This window comes from the organism of the source record quoted next, unplaced genomic scaffold (genome assembly GCF_019419815.1).
Source record: "Pyrus x bretschneideri cultivar Hongxiangsu unplaced genomic scaffold, Pyrus_bretschneideri_v1 Contig31, whole genome shotgun sequence".
Classification (NCBI taxonomy): domain Eukaryota; kingdom Viridiplantae; phylum Streptophyta; class Magnoliopsida; order Rosales; family Rosaceae; genus Pyrus; species Pyrus x bretschneideri.
This window is the reverse complement of record NW_025999624.1, coordinates 3,898,350-3,917,412: the sequence shown is the minus strand read 5'-3', so window position 1 is coordinate 3,917,412 and position 19,063 is coordinate 3,898,350. Positions and strand designations below refer to the sequence as shown.

The following is a 19,063-nucleotide window of genomic DNA, read 5'->3' as shown; positions in this document are numbered from 1 at the left end:
CTCCCTGTTAAAGAACAGAGTCTGCTTACTTCTCCCCTGGTTTTCAAGGAAATCTTCTCCATACTTCTTAACACTTGTACCATGGTGGCTTGTAAGTCTTCATTGGTTACCATTTCTCCTGACTTCTCAAATGAGGTTGAGCTTATCAGAACAGTTGGTCCTTGTAAGGAGGAAACATTCTCTGGGCGATCTATCATGTTTGATCTTGGTGGATATTGGGGTAACCTATACTCTGTGTTCCACCTGAAGGTTTTCTCATTCCTTCTTCTTCTTGGCATACAAGACTAATGTAATCCCATCGGGCGTGCCAAAACTACGTTCGGGCGAAGATTTCTCCAAAGAGGGCTACTCGGCTCTTAGCACAGTTTCCCAAGGGATTGGCATGTAGATGTGTAGTCGGACTCTTGCCTGCTGATGTGCTGCAAGAAAAGGATAAAGTTAGTTTTGAAAGGTGCCTTTGTAAGGCCTTAGGTGTAGGCCTTGAGACTTGCAATCAAAACTAACCAAGAGCTAGGCATGCCACTATTATTTCAGTATAGCAGATGTAGAACAAGATTGTGTTTAGTCAATTACTTGCCCCCGAAGTTACTCGAACTTATTGTTATCAAATGATTGTCGTGGATGGGTTAAGTCCACATTAAGTTCTTTTTCTTGCCTTGCAAACAAGGACTTCTAGTTCATGGTCTTGTATGCTCGAATGGAGGGAGTCCATATCCCCTTAAGTCATTTACTTGGTTCTTGATTGATTTTAATGATAGCATGTCCATTAAACTAACCAAATATGCTGGAAAAGACATTAAGCAGTAGATTTATTAACTTATAAAACAAACAAAGAGCTTTGAGCAAGATTTCACCTTGTCGGGCAAGGTTGAACTTCTTGCAATCACTTCTCTTTTGAGTTTACAAGGTTTATTCGCTAAAAAGGGATCGATGGTAAACAAGTTTTCACAAGGGAATCGATACTACGCCACTAAGGGTAATAGTAGAGATTTAAACTAGATAAAAGATGGCTTTTGTAGGGAACGGTCCTGAAAAGGACTGAGATCTAGGCTGATTGCAGCTTTTAGTTGCAAATCTGGCTTGAGAACAGAGTTTGTATGTTTGCTTGTTTGATTGGTTAAGTGTCCTTGTCTCTAGGGCCCTTCCTCCTTTTATAGGCAGATTAGCCCGACTGCAGTGACTTTGCTCTTACCCGAAAGCACTTAGAGAGCAGTAAGTCATCAGCTTTTTACTTGTATTGCCACTTAAAAATGTTTTTTGGCTGATTGTGAGTTAGTCCCCATCACTTGACATTTAAATCATAGGCACATGACCTATGCATTAATGGGAAGACGCCAATTTGTCTTTAGGCTTGATGTTAGGCTTCGGGCAAGTCTTCTTTTAATCAGGCATCTTTGGGCTTCCACATACTTGCAGCCTAAGGTTCAAATATTAACCAAACATAACCAAGATGGGTCTGTTGGGGAGAAAGAAAAGGAGAAAAGAAAGAAGAAAGACGAGGGAGAGAAGATGCGGCTTGGAAAGAAAATAAGAAAGGAGGGAGAAAAGAATATGCAAGGGTTTGTAGTAAGAAGACCCTTTTTTAAAATGGACTTGAATTTTAGCTTTTAACATATTTGGGTTTAGAAATTGGGCTTGAAATTGGGTTTAAAAAATAAGGCCCATTTGGTATCCTACCAAAAAACTTTGATTGTTTCTATAAATAATTTTCAAATAACATCACTTAAAAACAGTTTTCTTTTAAATCTCAAAATTTCAAAAATTTGTTTGGTTGAGTTTTCAAAAATGAATTTTTTGGTTTGAATTCAAACTTCCTTAAGCAAAAATTAGAGGAGAAAGAGAATTGGGAAAGAGGAGAGACGAAATAGTTGGCAAGGAGAGGGCGAGGAGGTGAGGGAGAGAGTAGAAAATTGCAGTGAGAAGGTGAGGAGTGAGAAGAAAGAGAGGGTGATGAGACAAAGGCTGAGAAGAGAGAGAAGATAGGATGTGATGTGGGGAGAGAAAAAAGGGAGGGTCGGGAGAGAAAAAAAGAGAAGGTTAGGAGAGCAAAAAAAGATTTTGAGGAGTGAACATAAAAACTCTAAAAATGAGTTTTTAGAGTTTTTTCAGAAATAACCTATGTTTTTAAGTTAGTTTTGAATTCAATTTTTAAAAAGAGTCCTACCAATCAAGAATTCAAAACCTAAAACTTTAAAAAAGTTGAACTCAAGTGGGATACCAAACAAATACTAAAATATTCAACATAATAAATAAATAACATTAATATACATACAATTTAGTTCGATTCTCGAACCACTAAAATTGAAACCAAATTAAATGATTTTGGTTCGGTTCAATTTTTTTTAATTTGTTCAAATTGGTTTCAGTTTTTGTTTGATAAGAATATCGTACTAGTCCAATCATCAAAACCAAAATTTGTTCAATATGAAAAAATTTCATTATGACAAGAACATGGGTGCACACCACGTGTTTTTATAGAAGTGGTGAGAAATTTTATTTTTTAAGTTATTAACTTTTTAACACATATCTTATAATTTGTATAGGTTATACTGAAAAATCATTCTAGTGTATTGGTTATACTGAAAAATCTCTCGTTCAATATGACAATCAGCCACTTAGTATTACAGTTTAGTGGGTTTTCAAGTTATTAACTTTTTAACATACTTATCTCACAATTTGTAAAGTGACACGTGGTATATCATTCTGTGTATAGATTATACTGAAAAATATCTCGTTCAATATGACAATCAGCCACTTAGTATTACGGTTTAGTGATTTTTATCTTTACTTATAAGTGAGAGATCTTAGGTTGAATTTTCATCATAGGTAAATTTGAACCACATTATTATTAACTCGTTGTAAGGTTAAAGTAATGATATGTTTGTTAAAAATAATAATAATAATAATAACGACAATCGTCTCCTCAAAAGCCCAATGCAAAACCCATAAATCCCAATCGTCCCAATTCCCAAACCCTTATGCCCTTTCGCTTCCTCGTCTAAACTAGAACCCTCCAGAGCTGCTAGCGCATCAGCTATGGCGAGCGGAGATGTAGAAACGGTGGACTTCGAGCCCGAAGATGATGACCTCATGGACGAGGACGGAGCCGTCGACGCCGAGCCCTCCGCCTCCCCCAGGGCACCACTCCCCAAGCTCAAGTCCGCAATCACCGGCGTCGGAGCGGCGTCTGCCGCCCCTAAGAAGACCAAAGGTCGCGGATTCCGTGAAGATCTCAATGCCGACCGTAACAGCCGCCTCACTGCATCCCACTTCGACTCTCTCAACTCCTCCAACGGCCTTGAACCCCAACGATGTAAATCCCCTCTCCCTCCACCCATCTTCTCTCTCTCTCTCTCTCTCTCTCTCTATATATATATATATATATATATGTATATTTTGTTTTTGTTGCATTTTGGTACTGGGAAAAGTTTCAATTTTAGAATTGATTGGTAGCTATTATTTTAGAATTCATGGGGTTTTATCTGATGGAAAGAGATTCCTGATTGATTGGTAGCTTGGATTGTATGTTTTGGGAAAGTTTCAATTTTTAGAATTTTCTGGTAGCTAGGGTTTTAGGATTCTTGGAGTTTTATGTGATGGAAACAGGTTTTAGATTGGATTGGTAGCTGGGTTTGTAGCATTCTTCGTTTTTGTTTGTCCGGATTTATTGGGGTAATTAGGTATATCTCTGTGTGTGTGTGTGGCAGCAAGTTGAAATTTGGAGCATAATGGCAGTCAAAATGTGTTTAAATGCTTTAAAATTTGGGACTGAGTATAACATCTGTGGGTATGACTAGAAAGGAACACTGCAAATGCATAAGATGTGATGTGTAGGAAGGGTGGGTTATGACTTTAATTTCTGGATTTATTTGGAGCTACTAAGAATATGGGAAGCTCATTCTCGAAGGGGCAGAAAATCATTCAATTTTCCATATCTTTTCTTTATTTTTTCTTTTTCTTCTCACTTGAAAGCTTATGACTTTTAAACCTCATGTTCTTTCCTCCTCTATCGGAAAAAGAAGATTCTTTGTTGCAATGATGGGTTAAATCATATTTTCTCTATTAACTGAAAACTTGAAATGCTTGTCTAGAGATTTAAAATAAACCTCTATGGACTAGGCTTCTTTTGTTAAGCATGGCCTACCATATTGCAGTCTAGATCCACTTCAGCATTCTGTGCAAAAATAATAGTGTCCTACTTATTTGGAAATCAAGTTTTCCGTTTTTATTTTCCTTGTTGGTGTGTATATAGCCTCATTTTATGTTCATTATCTCGCCTACGTCTTTGCTATTTCTTTTACTAGTTCAAATTTAAACATTAAGATTCAACTGTAATCTGTTTCATTTCGACCTCTAGTGGGTAATATGTTCTCTCATTGATATTGGGTTGGTGGCCCGTAATTCTACCTACTGGAAGAAGCTGCTTGAATGTGTACCAAGTCATGAATTCATTCTTTATCTCAACTATGAAGGCAATTATATTAATTTGGCCCATTCTTGCCTTCCATTGCTTGTTAGACTTCTTTCGGTAATGCTAAGGCCTCAATAGTCGAATTATTTAGAATAAATTCCAATTGTTTTGATTTTGGTCAGTCAAGAATTAAATTCTTGTGTGGTTTACAGAGAACCTTTTCATTAAACTATCATAGAATTTTCTATATTTTTGTAGCCATAGAGGAATTAATCTTACTTACATATAGTTGACCTTTGCATCCGCTGACAGTTTCTTTCTTTCATTTTGTAAATGTGTACAGCTGTTGAGGGATGGATTATTCTGGTCACTGGGGTACATGAAGAGGCCCAAGAGGACCACCTACAAGATGCATTTGGTGAATATGGGGAGATAAAAAATTTGCATTTAAATCTTGATCGCCGCACCGGGTTTGTGAAGGTATGATAGTACTTTCATTATCTATACCATGAAATTTGGATATGCATTTGTCTAAAATTATTGAAAAACAGTGGTAATAAGTAATTAATCAGTTATAGAATATGGAGAATACCAGAACATAAAAAAAAAGTTGTGGGTGAGATTCTTAAATCTTTTCTAGACAAGGATGGAAATAAGTTTTTGAAAATTAACAGAACTGACTGAATCTGCATAAGACCATGGAGCTTTTGAATTGAGCTGTTGGATTATCAATCCTTATAATTACAAGATTGGAACTAGAACCAACCACACCACACACACCCCCCCCCCCCTCCCTTTCCCTCCCAAAACACACACAAAAAGGATTGTACAAGAACAAGGGGAGCTCAACATGTTAGGGTGGTGGTTTAACTCTAAGAAGTGAAGGCCAAAAGGCTTATGACCTATTCTGACTGTTTAAAATGGGAATTCAGAAGCGGTCATTCTCTTTTCAAATAAGAATTGGGTAAAGAGGAAGTCAGAAACTTGCCTTTTCTTGTCATAAAAGTAGCCCACATTCTGGGTCTCTCTCTGCCAATTCATTTTATCGATGTTACATGGTTCCTAGAGCATACTCTATAAGCCACCTCATCTAATTAGATCAATTATGAAGCTTGATTAAACATTGCTTTTGCCTTATAATGTCTTAATGCTTTTATGGTAAGAGGATGGACGGATATATCCTCATATCCTGTTCCCACCTTCTTTATGTGGTATATTGGCCACTATTTTGACCCAAGTCTAGACTACATAATCTTTTTAAGCTCTATAATGGATACTAGAAACCTTGTATTCCCTGTATTACCTAGCTAATTCTTTTTTATTTATTTAAACTGGAAACCTAAAGGCTCCAAATCCTAAAACGGGGGTTTTATATACCTGTGTGATCAGAACCTTTTGTTACATTAATCAGGTGCTCTGATGGTATAGAGTTGAAGTAGGGGGGTGTGGGTGTTGGTTTTTGCCTTATGAACTTAAAAAGTTTGAATAAAAATCTATTACGTATAATGGACCTTCTGTTATTTTGGTAAGCAACTAAACTGGGAGTTCTTACATCCTAGTGGACCCAATAATAAAAACAATCTATTGTGGAATGGAAATGTTAAAATGCTGAAACTGCTCGCTCGGATGTTAAGTGCGTATGTACATCTGTGATAATATTGTTCCAGTAAAAGCAAAGAATATGATTTTGTATCAAAATGTTAAGCAGTCATCTTTCTTGAGCCACGGTATATTTGCATCTCGCAATAAGCTTTTGAACAGTCAAATCCATATATTGCTCGAGTCTAAATTTCTTTAGGAAGTGCAGTTTTTGTTGTTCTATTTTCAGAAAAATAAGTAGTTCTGTATTCATACAATAATATAGGATGGGAAGAATGCTATTTGACATTCTAATGGGCTTATTTCATGCTTTTGTTTTGGTGATGCACCGTTAAATTCATATGACAATGTGGATGATTAGAAGGCTTTCAGACAGTGTTTTGACCGGTTTCTTAGTCAGAAGTTAAATAATAGTTCTTTGGTGACTTAATGTGAATTATTATTATTTTTTGTATCAGGGATATGCGCTGATTGAATATGAGAGTTTTAAAGAGGCAAAAACTGCGATAGACAAAATGAACGGAGAACCGTTACTTACACAAGTTTTAACTGTTGATTGGGCCTTCAGCAATGGATCCTTCCTTGATGGATCCAGGAAGAACTCAAGGTTTTAATTTACACCAAATCTTGTGAAATTTTCGTACAGTATAGGGACTTTATAATAATGCTTAAGGCACATGTTTCTTTAAACATCATGTGTTAACATTTTTAATTTATGCAGACCACTAAGAGAACGTCGCTCAAGGAGTCCTAGGAGGAGATACTAATGTGGTGTGCCCATTTACATCATGAGGGGGCCCGATTTCAAACAGGGGGTAGGATGTTTTATCCTCGAGTTATTAGAGCTGTGAGGTGGTGTGTGCAATTCACTTGTTTTATGGATTCATCTCTAATTATGCTCGGGAGCCGCCACTTTTTTCCTTACTGTGGTTTCAAGTGATGATTTTCCGGTTCAGGGATTTGTTTTTGTTAACATGTGGATGTTTCCTTAAGTGTGATTTACTTTTTATGTGACTTTGAAGCTGCTTGCTAAGACCATGAATTTTGTAACTTTAAATGTAGTTTAACCTTCATTTATGTATCAAGTTTTATGTTTCTTGTTTCTTTTTCCCCTCAGTTGTATATTGGCAGAACATTAGATCAAAGTGTCATCCTGTCATGAGATAAAAAAAGGCCTCTCGCCCGTGTGGAGAGGCTGGCTAGTGCTTATAACGCAGGAAATGGACCCTAGGCTTTTGTTGTTTCAGGGTTTTAGTCTATTGTCTGTTTTACTTTTGGTCTTTTGTTTTGCAACATTAAAATACGAGGCTCATTGCATATTAGATGCAATGATGAATGTATGATAACGTCCGTCATGTCGGGTTGAAACAAACCTCATCGCTGCTGCAATAAGGAGCAGCCACTTGAGGGTCATGGGTGGAAGCATTGAACTAGTTTCGACGGTTTATATTGGCGATCTTTGTTTTGGTTATATATCGAGAGAAATCTGTCTGGACCTACCGAAGTTCCCTGAAGGATGGATTCGAAAGGCTTGCGGCGGCGGCGACAAATGTATTGAAGATATTCTGGGGGAAGTCGGTCAGAGAGTCATGGAAGTGAAGGCGGCGGCGTATCCCTCATCTCGACCACCGCGGTCGAAAACCCTTTACTTTGTAGAGGCTTTTGTCTCTCATGTGCTGTTGTGAACAGAAGCAGGGCCATAGCCCTATGTTGAAGATGTGGGCTTTCAGCCCATACTTTTTTTTAGTGACACTCTAAAAATAAATGATTTGTTCGCTCTAATATGAAATGACTCTAGAATGTTTTCAAATAAGTTGGTTACAATACTTTTATGTATGCATTACAATTATTACCCGACGAGCATATATAATTTATGTGAACATATGTATTTAATACAAGTATCCGATCAATAAAATAGTGATTGTATTAAATACATGAAAGTATTATAGTCAAATCCCTTACTTTCTAACTACATCCAAAAATTAGATAACGTGCATCCTTAGATTATTTTCTTGTATTTACATTTCTCATCACTTGATAGTGAACATAATGAGCATAATCTTTCTTTCTAATGGTTTCCATAGAGGAGTATGATCCTTAAATGAGTTTAAGAAGAAGCAAAGTACTATTAATTGAGTTTGAGTTTAAAAATGATATTACCTCCCAAAGTCTATTCCCAAATGAGTAGAGAAAATATAAGCATGTTAGTCAAGCATGCAATTTTTGTTCTTCGCAGATACCTCTTTAACTTTTTGCCAGCAACCCAATTATTATGCACACTTTGGTTTAATTGAAATAATCCTAACATACAACAAAAGGTCAAGATAAGTGTGGTCTGGGCTCAACTCTGAGCTTTAAGTAAGTACACAAATCTACTTGCTTGTGGTCCAATATTTTAGTGATAGAGTGTTGAGTTTTTACTCATACGTCTCGGGTTCGAAATTTTCTCTTTTCCATAATTATTATAAGAGTCTCGAACCCTTCCTCTTCCCAATAAAATTCGAAAAAAAGTATCAAAGAAAAAACACTAATCTACCTAATTTTCTTCAAAATCGAATCAGGTTACTATCTAATCAAATTTGAGATACCACTATAGTGACGCTTGTTAAGTCACCAAGTAAACTATGTAATGTAAATGTTCTCTTGTAGATCACCAATGAAAAATATGGTTTTAATGCCCATCTAATACAACTCTAAGTAAAAATTACGCTACATGAGCTATTATATGATCCTTAACAAGTCATATGCACTTACTAAGGAGAATTTAGAAGTTGAGATTATTATGTTTCCTTTTGTGAAGATCGAATATCAATTGTCAGATGCACTTACTAAGGAAGGCTCGAGTAGATTGTTTTACAACCTGCTCAACAAGTGGACATGCGTGAGATCTATGCACCAATTAAAATGGAAGCACTAATCGAGTTATCTTTCATGATATTTAGAATTGTATTATATAGTAGTATTTTTGTTATGACTCATATCCTATTTCAATTGTCTTTATACCTTAACTCTCTTTGTACACATATATTTGGCCAAATCAGATTAATAGTCCTCGTGATAATAGGATTGTTGGGGGACTTTTAAGTCAAGGTGGACGTCGCCTTTGAGAACTTTCTCTCGTCTCCCTTCGTTCGGTTTCATACCAAGTCTTGGAATATCTCAAAAAAGTTAGCTCATCTTAGGAAATATCCCCATTAGATCAATGACTCGAAGATTAGCATGATTAAGCAAATAATGGCTTGCTTAAGTGAGGTATGGTGTGGAAGCTAGAAGTTTATCAGTTTAGCATGAAAGAGAGAGAGAGTTTGCATGGTTATATGGTATTTTAGGTTGGATAATCTGGGTTTCCTAGGGTGGTAACAAGGTTTCTAATGGATAGAATACTCAGAGGAAAAGCTATGGAAAAAACATTGAGGTTGCAGGGGTGTTGCTTTCTAGATTTTGAGGTTTTCTGTTACGATGTTCTAGCCCATTCTAATGGCTTCTGATCTATATTTCTAGTTAAATGATTCCTTTCTAAGGTTCCTAAGGAATCTCTAATTGTGGCTTAGTCCTTTCTCCCATTTTCCCCTAGTTCTCTAGCAACCTCTGTTTTGGTGCAAGATGGCTAGACGCTACCACCTCATGAAACCTGCATCATGTCTTCTTCCCATGGCACTGTTTTCTCAGGTCAGCCTTTCACAGACACTACTTCTGGTTGTGCACCTCATGGCTTTTGTGCGTTGATCTTCTGCATGAACTAAGATAGGAAAGTCAGCCATTAATGCATGCTTTGTTGGCTCTTCACGTGATTCTATGACTAAAGAACTTGGTTCACTCCTAACTAAGTTGGTAAAGTTAATTCCTAGGGAAAGGGGGAAACTAAGTTGATTATCTCTTTCAAACTTGTCCTCATGGACTGCAAAGGTTATGGGCTTGGATCTTTGGGCTCCCAAGCAACCAAAAGCCTTTCATAATCTTGACTCTACGTAGGCCCGATAAACTTCCGTAACCATTCACACCACAATTCACTTGGCAAACCCAGAGCATATGACTTGGGCTTATTTTAGCGTGAGTAGTAGTTAGCGTGATAGAGCTTGGCGTGATAAATAGGCATGGGCATGGTGTGATTTACATAAATTCCTGGCTTAATTACCGTAGCGTGGCATGATTGCAAATATATTCCTTTGATTCCACACTTTTGCATGTATTCGGGCTTGACTTGAGGCTCGTATAGCGATTAGGCTTTGAGGCTTCATTAGGCTTGCATGTGACATTTTTAGGCCTCAACAAGGATATTCTGAAGACTGCTCTTAAGTTAAAAAAAAAAAAAAAAAAAAAAGGGAATTAAACCTTTCTTATGAGATCCGTTAGGTTCAAGCCCAAAATTGAAAGTTATGTTAATTCTTCTATTGAAGGGCTACAATTGTCATTTCATCATCCTTTTAGTTTTAGCCTAAGTTAGGGTTATGGTTGGGCAGTAATAGAAACTCCGGTTGCCTGTATATCCTCTTCACCAACTCATCTTCCATGTGATCTCTCTATCTTTCTTCTCTCTACTTGTGAAACCCCATCATTAATTTGTTGTATGTTCATATCATCGGATTTATTAGATTACCGAATTACCCTTGAGTTGACTTTCGCTGACCACCTCGTCGAAACGCGTAGTTTTAATTTTAATAATTTATTCTTATCGTACTCATCGCCACGAACGCGTAAGCGTGAACGGATTTGAAATTGGATTTGTAACGAAGATTTTACTTCGAAACGTCGAACATTTTTCGGATATTTTGTGTTTCATATTATGCAATCTTAAATTGCAAACCGTGGGACCCACATAGGGATTCTTGTCCCCTTATCCCTGTCCTTATCCGGATTCCCTCCTTTTTTTCTGATTTCTTTATCCCTCACTCTCTCTCCCCCTCACTTTCTCTCTTTCCCTTAAGTTCTACCCCGAGCTCTCTCTTTTCTGCAACTTCTACTCTTCCTCCTCGAGTTCAACAACAACATCCACAACCCTCACCAACTGGATGCGGAGACCTTGAAACCCCTGTGCCAAACCGTGGAACCTCAACAGTGATAAAGTCACTGTTCACACCTCTCCCGACGAACCCCAACGTGTTTTGTGGCTTTTCTGACGTGGGTAAGTCCCTTGAAACCTTTGGGGTGTGTTTTAAGGTTAGATTGAAGCTTGTTTTAAGTTGTACATACTTGTTAAACACATAAATAGCTCGGAGTGAGCTTTCCCCAAATTCCGACGAGAACCCGTGTATTCAAAACGATTTTTTGACCAACTCCGGCCACGACACATCTCCAAAATGGTACGAACTTCTTCCTCTCGTCCTAAGCTTAATTTCCATAGCTTGTATGTTGAAAATGGTGAAGAAATAAGCTCGAACGGAGCTCTAAAAGCTCTGCCCAATTTCCGGCTGACCCACAACCTGAAACCGGGTTGACCTGACCTAAATCCTAGCCCAACCTTTCTACCCGACCTAAACCCTTAGACCATATTTTCTGGCCCAACCCAAAACTTTGGCCCACTAAACCAAGCCCAGAAACTGGCCCAACCAAGAAAACCCAAAACTTAGATCTGACCAGGATATGATTCGACCCGACCGATTCCCAGTTTCTAGGTCAACACGTAGGCGCGCTTGGGTGTTTGCCATGGCTGGCACATGGAACACACGCGCCTTCGTTGGAGGTACTGTGCTCCGTCGCTGTGGACGGCGACCCTGACAACTTGTTCAGCGACCCAACTTGGCGTGTGGCGACACGTGTTGTGGCTCGTGGCCTTCCAAGCCGCCACCCTATGGTAGTGCGAGACAGTACCCGAGGTTCCCTTTAGGTTTTTCTTCGTCCTAAATCCGTTTACAACCTCCATTTTTCCAAATTCAATCGTTTTAGTATAATTTTATTAATTGGTCCCTTTATGTGCTTAGGTGCGTTTGTTAGTGGCGTTTCCGTCCACCCTAGTTCGAATGGCTCTTCGATGAGAGTGTATCTATGAGTGGACCCTTTCCAAAATGCATGATTTTATTACTAGAAATGCATACATGAAAAGCATGATTTTATGACTACGACGTTTATGAGTAAATTAGATTTATGCTTTATGAAATATCATGCTTTATCGAATTTATGTTACTCAAATATTTATGAATATGATTTATGATATGATGTTTGAGTTATTGAGCTCTGATGTGATATATTTTGGAAGGATTATGTTCATGATTTTATGTGCTTGCTTAGTGGATATTCATACATGTGTGCCTTTGGGAAAATGATATATTGCCTTCGGGCGGGCGATGTAGTGCCTACGGGCAGGCGATCTAGTGCCTACGAGCGAAAGATTTGTGTATGCTTTCGGGCAGACAATGTAGTGCCTACGGGCGGAAGATTTATATATGCCTTCAGACGAAAGATATTTATATATGCCTTCGGGCAATTGTGATACCACTACTAAGCACACTATATATGAGTTATGTTTTATGAAGGTTTTATAGCATGCTAGGGTTTTCGGAAAACCTATTACTTATTATGCTATATGAGTTTTCATAAACTGAGGGTTAGTACGTTGATGAATAACTGTTTTAGTATTACTATATATATAAACTTGGTCCGCCCATGTTTTGTTTTGCGCCCCCTTAAGACCTAAGAACGAGGCATATCATCCGAGCTACGAGGCATTCCCATATTAGTGAACTCGTGTCCTCTTCTCCGCGTTGGACATCTCTTGTAATAGCACCTTCTATTGTACCTTTTGTTTGTATTCTAAATTAGTAGTATGCTCTAAACATGTCTTGCATTATCACTATTATTAACTTGGCAGTTGAATATTATTATATCATTTTGTAAGGTTTGTATTTGAATATTACATTGCGTAGTTACGTGCGAAATTTATATGCATGTTTCACATGTTCTTAGCATATGCATTCATGAAATGGCTTGTGTCACCCTCGGGTGTCGGCCAACATATGGCCATACCGTTGTCCTTCAGACATCGGGATTAGGGCGTGTCACTACTCCTCCACTCTTATTTCCAAATCGGGTCTATGACTTTTTTATAGCTTAAATTCAAATATTTGTCATTTGCGGATATACATATCAAATAGTATTCAAAAGAGTTGTAATCTTGTTTGAACCCTCTGTATTTGTAACTACATATACATTAGTTGAATGAATGAAGAACACGACTTCTAAAAATATGTTTTATCTTACACACTCTCTCTCTCTACCACCTGAAATCGACTAGGCTGACCTCTTATGAACAATCCCAATCCAAAGCAAGTAACGCCTGCAAAACCAAAAATACGACAGATAATTGGTTTGATATGGTGGATCTTAAAAGTTTGGTCTCCTTGGTTGGACCAGCAAAACAAAAAATACGACTGATAATTGGTTTAACATGATGCATCTTAAAAGATTGGTCTCCTTGGTTGGATCAACTAGCTACAATTGGCTGTGACTGTGGGGTACGTCGATCTTGATTGGGAAAACTTGGGGGTGACGCATGACGGTGGAGAAGGTTTCAGTTCTTTCTTTCTTTGTTCTCAGTACAAAATTGAAAGGTACAAGAAAATGGCAGATTTAACTCACATGTGAGGACTCATGTGCAACCTATTAACAAAAGAATTATCGAAACTTTTAATTTTGAATTTGATTCCTAATAGATCTGAACACAAGGATTTAATTTCTATTTTTTTGCCACGAGGAGCAATTTTCAGTTCTCCCACTTTGTCTAGTTTTGTCTCTTTGTGTAAAGACAACAAAACCTTGAAGAAACTACCATGTTCAAGAAAGAGAGAGAGAGAGAGAGAGAGAGAGAGAATGGAGGATGGAGAAAGTAACGAGTGAGTGAGTGAGTGAGTGAGTGAGACTGTGAGAGCTAGTTTACTCTCCCAAGGCTGCAGCTTGTGCAGGATTTTTGTGCTGTCATCAAGGCACCCTTGAATTGAATTGATACTTTCTCTTTTCTTTTTTGTTCCACCAAATCATCTTCAAGTTGAAACCACCACAGCTTAATCTAGTCCTTAAATAAAGCTTCACCTACTCACTCATACATTTGCCTCTCCTTTTGTCGGACAGGGACGGATCTTTTTATCTAATCATTCTTATTAAATAATTCAGATTTTTGAAATTTGATTTAATAGTTAAAATTATTATAATTTTTAAAATGAGTGTGTGTTTTTAATCGTTAGATCAAAATTTTAGAATCCAAATTATTTGATAAAAATGATTAAATAGAATGGATCCGGATAAAATCCCTTTTCCCTTTTTGTATACCCAATAACAATCATTATACTAAAATAATCATCCACCCCATTATTGCTCCCCTTCTTTTTATTATTGTATGTACATATACGTATATGTGTATATATAAAAACAAAAGGGCCAGCTTCACTCCACTGATCCACTGCTCTCTCTCTCTCTCTCTCTCTCTCCCCCCCCCCCTCAATCTCTCTCTATAGAAAACACATTCAAGTTGTTTGTGTTGTTTTTCTCCATGGATTCTTATGAAGCTACCAAGATTGTTTTCTCAAGGATCCAAAGCTTGGATCCAGAAAATGCCTCAAAAATCATGGGGTGCCTTCTGCTGCAAGACCATGGCGACAAGGAGATGATACGCTTGGCATTTGGACCAGAAACTCTCCTGCACAATCTCATCCTCAACGCCAAAACCCAACTCTCCCTTCTTCCCTCCGACAACCCTACTACTACTTATACCACTACTTCTGCTACTTTCAATCCCATCTCTAGGCCTACCCCTTTGTCCCTCTCCTCCTCCTCCTCCTCTTCTTCCTCAAACCTTTGGAGCCTCTCCAATTCCGTAAGCCCCTCTGCTGCTTCTTCTCCGTCTTATGCCAGTATTCTTACCAAAAACACTAACCCTACTTCTCTCTGTGCTTCTAGTAGCGAAGTTGTTGACAAATACCAGTTTCAGAGCAATCTTTCTTTTCTCAGTGATCCAAAAACTGATGACTTGTTTTATGGATCTGAAGATTTGAATTCTGGGGGTGGATGGAAACCATGTTTGTATTATTCAAGAGGGTTCTGTAAAAACGGCAGCACCTGCCGTTTTCTCCACGGCGGCAGCTCAGTTAATGTTGTTTCTCCAGGCAATGCCAATGTGATTGGACAGTGCCAGGAGATAATCAGATCCAATGCCGCTGCTCAGCAGCAGAAACTGGCTGCAGTGTCACACTTCATGGCTGGCCGCGGTGGTGATGCTTCCTCCTTCCCATACAACAAGTGCATGGATTTTCTTATGCAACAACAAAATGACTCTCCAAGGTATATATATACTTGTAATATTAACTAAAGTGGTAGTTAAATGTATTTACAGTTTTTGGTTGTTTATCCGGAATCATTTGGGGTATGATGTTCCGATCTACTTTGTGTTTCGCTTCAGTTTTACGAATAAAGCAGATCAAGTCGTCTTTAACTTTCCATACTTTCCGCTGCAAATTTTCAGTAAAAAAACTGACCACACTCTAATAAAATGTCCTTCAAGCTTGGTTCTTACTAAATTTAACTTTTGCATAAAGTTATTGCCTCTAAATGAATTTTGTTTGGATTTTTCATGTGTTTTTTCAGGTCAGCAGCATCTGCATTGATGATGGGTGATGAAGTTCACAAGTTTGGGAGATACCAACATGATCGAAACGATTTTTCGACTTTAAATTTGGGAGGAAATGTCAATCACAGTTCAAGGCAGATCTACTTGACATTTCCAGCTGATAGTACATTTCGAGAAGAAGATGTCTCTAATTATTTTAGGTAATTAAATGGTTTTTCTTTTCTCCTTCTAGCAACCTGATGAAGTACTTAAAACTGAGAACTTGTGTGGTTTTGAAGCATTTATGGACCAGTGCAAGATGTGAGGATTCCATACCAGCAAAAGAGGATGTTTGGATTTGTTACATTCGTCTACTCCGAGACTGTGAAGATCATTTTGGCGAAAGGGAATCCTCATTTCGTATGCGATTCTCGGGTGCTTGTGAAGCCTTACAAGGAGAAAGGCAAAATCCCAGACAAGTAAGTTGTGCATTTTTGAGTCTTCTGGTTTCGTTTTTGCTTTTACAATTTTTGCCTTCCTCCTTCCACATTGTTAATTTTGCTTTGAATTGACAATTCCAGGAAGCAACAACACCAACAATTTGAGAGGGAAGACTACCATCTGTGTAGAAGCCTGTCCGCGATCGATTCAAGAGAGCATTATGATCTCAATCCTGGTAAGAAAACATGGTCCTTTGATGGTATACAACAGCTCATGTAAAATGAGGATTCACTATGAATCTTATTTTCTTTGATGTCTTTGTAGGATCAAGAACGTTTTACAATACACAAGACATGCTTTTGAGAAGGAAATTAGAGGACCAGGCTAAGTTGCAGCAAGCCATTGAAATCCAAGAAAGGAGACTTATGAACCTCCAACTTCTAGGCATCAAACCCAACAATCTTCATCATCAGAATCAGTACTACAATGGTTTATCAGAAGGGTCTCCATTTCCTTCACCCACTTTGTCACATGCATCCAAAAATCAATCCTTCAATTTTTCACCTAGAGGCAATAATGAAGAAGTCCCACAAGGTTTGCTAATCAATGTGTTTCTAGAGTTCTTGATGTAGAAAGATAGTTGCATTACCAAGGGAAGTGATTTCCACACCCTTCTTATCCACATGCACACCCCTGCTTATTTTTGATGATTGGACTGAGTAAATTACAGGGGACTCAATGGTCGGGAATAAGCTGTGTGCAGAAAGAGAAAATGGGTGTGGTGAAATCGGTTTCCATTACCAATTAGTGGTGCTTAGTTCATTTATGCTTTGTTCACATTGCATGTTCTTGCAGAATATGATGAAGCTGAAAAACTGCAGCAGGAGATGAATCCAACTTTTAATCATGAAAATGAAGATAACAATGGCGATGATTTTAGCCTGCATGAAAGGTTTTGAGCAGAATAAATTTAACCTTCAAATTAATTTCTGAATAAATATATAATGTTCGAATCAATGTTAATTCATTTTTTTTATTTGAAAAGCAGTATGGAGCACATTCTCCCTGATAACCTATTTGCATCTCCAAAGAAATCAGCTGCTGGAGACCAAATAAATGTCTTCTCAACTACTGCTTCTGCACAAGTCAATACTGAAAGCTTCACCAGAACCACCACCATTTCTTCTAACAATATTAATGATAATTTACTGCCCACCACTTCTACCCCAAATGCAGATTCCCCAAAATCTGTTCTTTCCAAATGTCCAGGTACTGTCACTTCTTCTTTCCCCATATAACAAAATACAAACAAAAACACACACATACACATATGCTTTGCTTTACCACTGCTATGATCCATATAAAGACCAAAAAATAAAAAATAAACAAATTATTAATTTTAACATTTTAGGTTTTCTTTTGGAATGTAATTAAGAAAGTCAAGCATGGGCAGCATTGGGGGAGAAATGACCTTGCTACTGGTAGGGTAAGCATACATTTCAATCTCTTGCAAGATTCTTATAAGCTTATTATACACAATTCTAGCCAAAGTGATCACTCATGTGAAAATTTTATGGTGCTTCGGAGTATCTATATACTCTAGAACAAGAATCTTGATCATTATATCTTGAACTAATAACTTAACAGTTTAAAATTCAGAGTAAAGAACACTCCAGAGCACCATAAAAAATCCCTCGTTCTTGGTAGTAATTACATTTTGTATACTTTCTTAATTTGCAGAAACAATTGAGAAGGATTACAAAAGGAAGAAAAAGATCGTCTAGCTATATAGCCAAAAGCATATACCTATATCAAAGCAAACTTGCAGACAAGATCTCAGCAAGATCACTATTGTCATTAATATATATATATATATATGTATGTATGTATGTATGTATGTATGTATACTATTTAGAATAATAATACCTAATTGTATACATAAAAAAACAGATGGACTGATTTATTTTAGTGGGGTCTATTTCAGTACTCTCTGCCCTATCTCCATAGGTATGTGCTGGCTGGACCACAGCAAGCAAGCTGTAACAATGTAACATATCAACTTTCATATGATATTTTAATTTAGGGTTACTTATCTTTTTATTTTACCACTTCAGACTTATATGTAACCGGTTTATGGCTAAGTAAATAAATATAAATTTATATTTAAGTTTTTTTCTTCCGCATGAAGATAAATTATTAAATTAGAATGTCACCAATTAGTGTGAGACCGTACATGTTTGATTTAAGGGGCTCCCTTTTTTTGCCAGAGAGACGTAAACTCTGGATCAGATTGAGAGGTGATTGTTGTAGATGGAGTAGGATTCTTTTCTCTTCTGTCTTCTCTTCTTTCTTCTACTTCTTTCATATTTTTATTTTTGTTTTTGTGTTTTTGTTAAAAAATAATATAAAATGTTAATATGAATTTAATGTAACCATTCAAGTAAAAAGAACACGAAGCACATAAATTAGAAGGGAAAAGAATATTCGTTGGGGATAGCCAATAAAGTAGTGAGCAAGTGTGGCAGAAGCATAACAATTGTACTGAAATGGAGCCCCCAAAAGGAAAAAGCAGCAGAGGAGATGACTCAGTGGAGGGAGGGTAAAAAGCTGAGTCCCTCTGGCTCCATCTTGAGGCTTAATCTAGAATTACATTATATGAAAAAGAGATCATATTCGGATCTTTTCTATTAAAGCAATCGAATTATCTTTGGTTCATTTTCGGATCATTTTCACCAAGGTTACCGGATCAAATCATTCGGGTTTTTGAAATTTTATCCAACGGTCTACCTGTTTTGACCATTTAAAAGTTATAATAATTTTTAACCGTTGAATGAAATTTCGAAAGTCTGGACCACTTGATCCGGTAACATTGGTATAAGAGTTCCTGAAAGGATCTCTTCTCCATTATATGAGCTAGGCTGTCTGAACATAAAAGAAAAGAAAACTTTATGCGCATTTGGAAAATTATGACAAAAAGGAGGGGTAAAAATAATAACAAAAGAAAGAAAAGAAGTAGTTGTCCATTCATGCGAGTAAAGGGGGTTGCTTTTGGAGGACTCTTTCTTTTGTCTTATTTTGTA

At 37.4% G+C, this 19,063-nt stretch overlaps 2 protein-coding genes across 5 annotated transcripts; both read left to right on the top strand.

Annotated features, from left to right (window-relative positions):
- Positions 1 to 2,997: 2,997 nt before the first annotated feature.
- Positions 2,998 to 7,106, top strand: LOC103963792 (RNA-binding protein Y14). The gene is made up of 4 exons (XM_009376641.3): positions 2,998 to 3,313; positions 4,755 to 4,891; positions 6,469 to 6,617; positions 6,732 to 7,106. The coding sequence occupies exons 1-4, from the start codon at positions 3,037 to 3,039 to the stop codon at positions 6,775 to 6,777; spliced, it is 609 nt and encodes a 202-aa protein (XP_009374916.2). The 5' UTR covers positions 2,998 to 3,036; the 3' UTR covers positions 6,778 to 7,106.
- A 7,307-nt stretch (positions 7,107 to 14,413) lies between these two features.
- LOC103963791 (zinc finger CCCH domain-containing protein 53) lies at positions 14,414 to 18,150 on the top strand. Of its 4 annotated transcripts, none has more exons than XR_007260477.1 (9): positions 14,414 to 15,277; positions 15,581 to 15,763; positions 15,842 to 16,021; positions 16,124 to 16,218; positions 16,308 to 16,577; positions 16,839 to 16,935; positions 17,032 to 17,252; positions 17,395 to 17,469; positions 17,724 to 18,150. XR_007260477.1 is itself a non-coding variant. In XM_048590321.1 (9 exons), exons 1-8 carry the CDS (start codon positions 14,490 to 14,492, stop codon positions 17,451 to 17,453), a joined length of 1,869 nt encoding a protein of 622 aa, XP_048446278.1. In that variant the 5' UTR covers positions 14,414 to 14,489; the 3' UTR covers positions 17,454 to 17,464; positions 17,724 to 18,150. The 4 variants fall into 4 exon arrangements, 3 of the variants coding, with proteins under 3 accessions (XP_048446278.1, XP_048446277.1, XP_048446279.1); XM_048590321.1 differs by having other exon boundaries at positions 17,419 to 17,464; XM_048590320.1 differs by having other exon boundaries at positions 17,419 to 17,469.
- Positions 18,151 to 19,063: the final 913 nt, after the last annotated feature.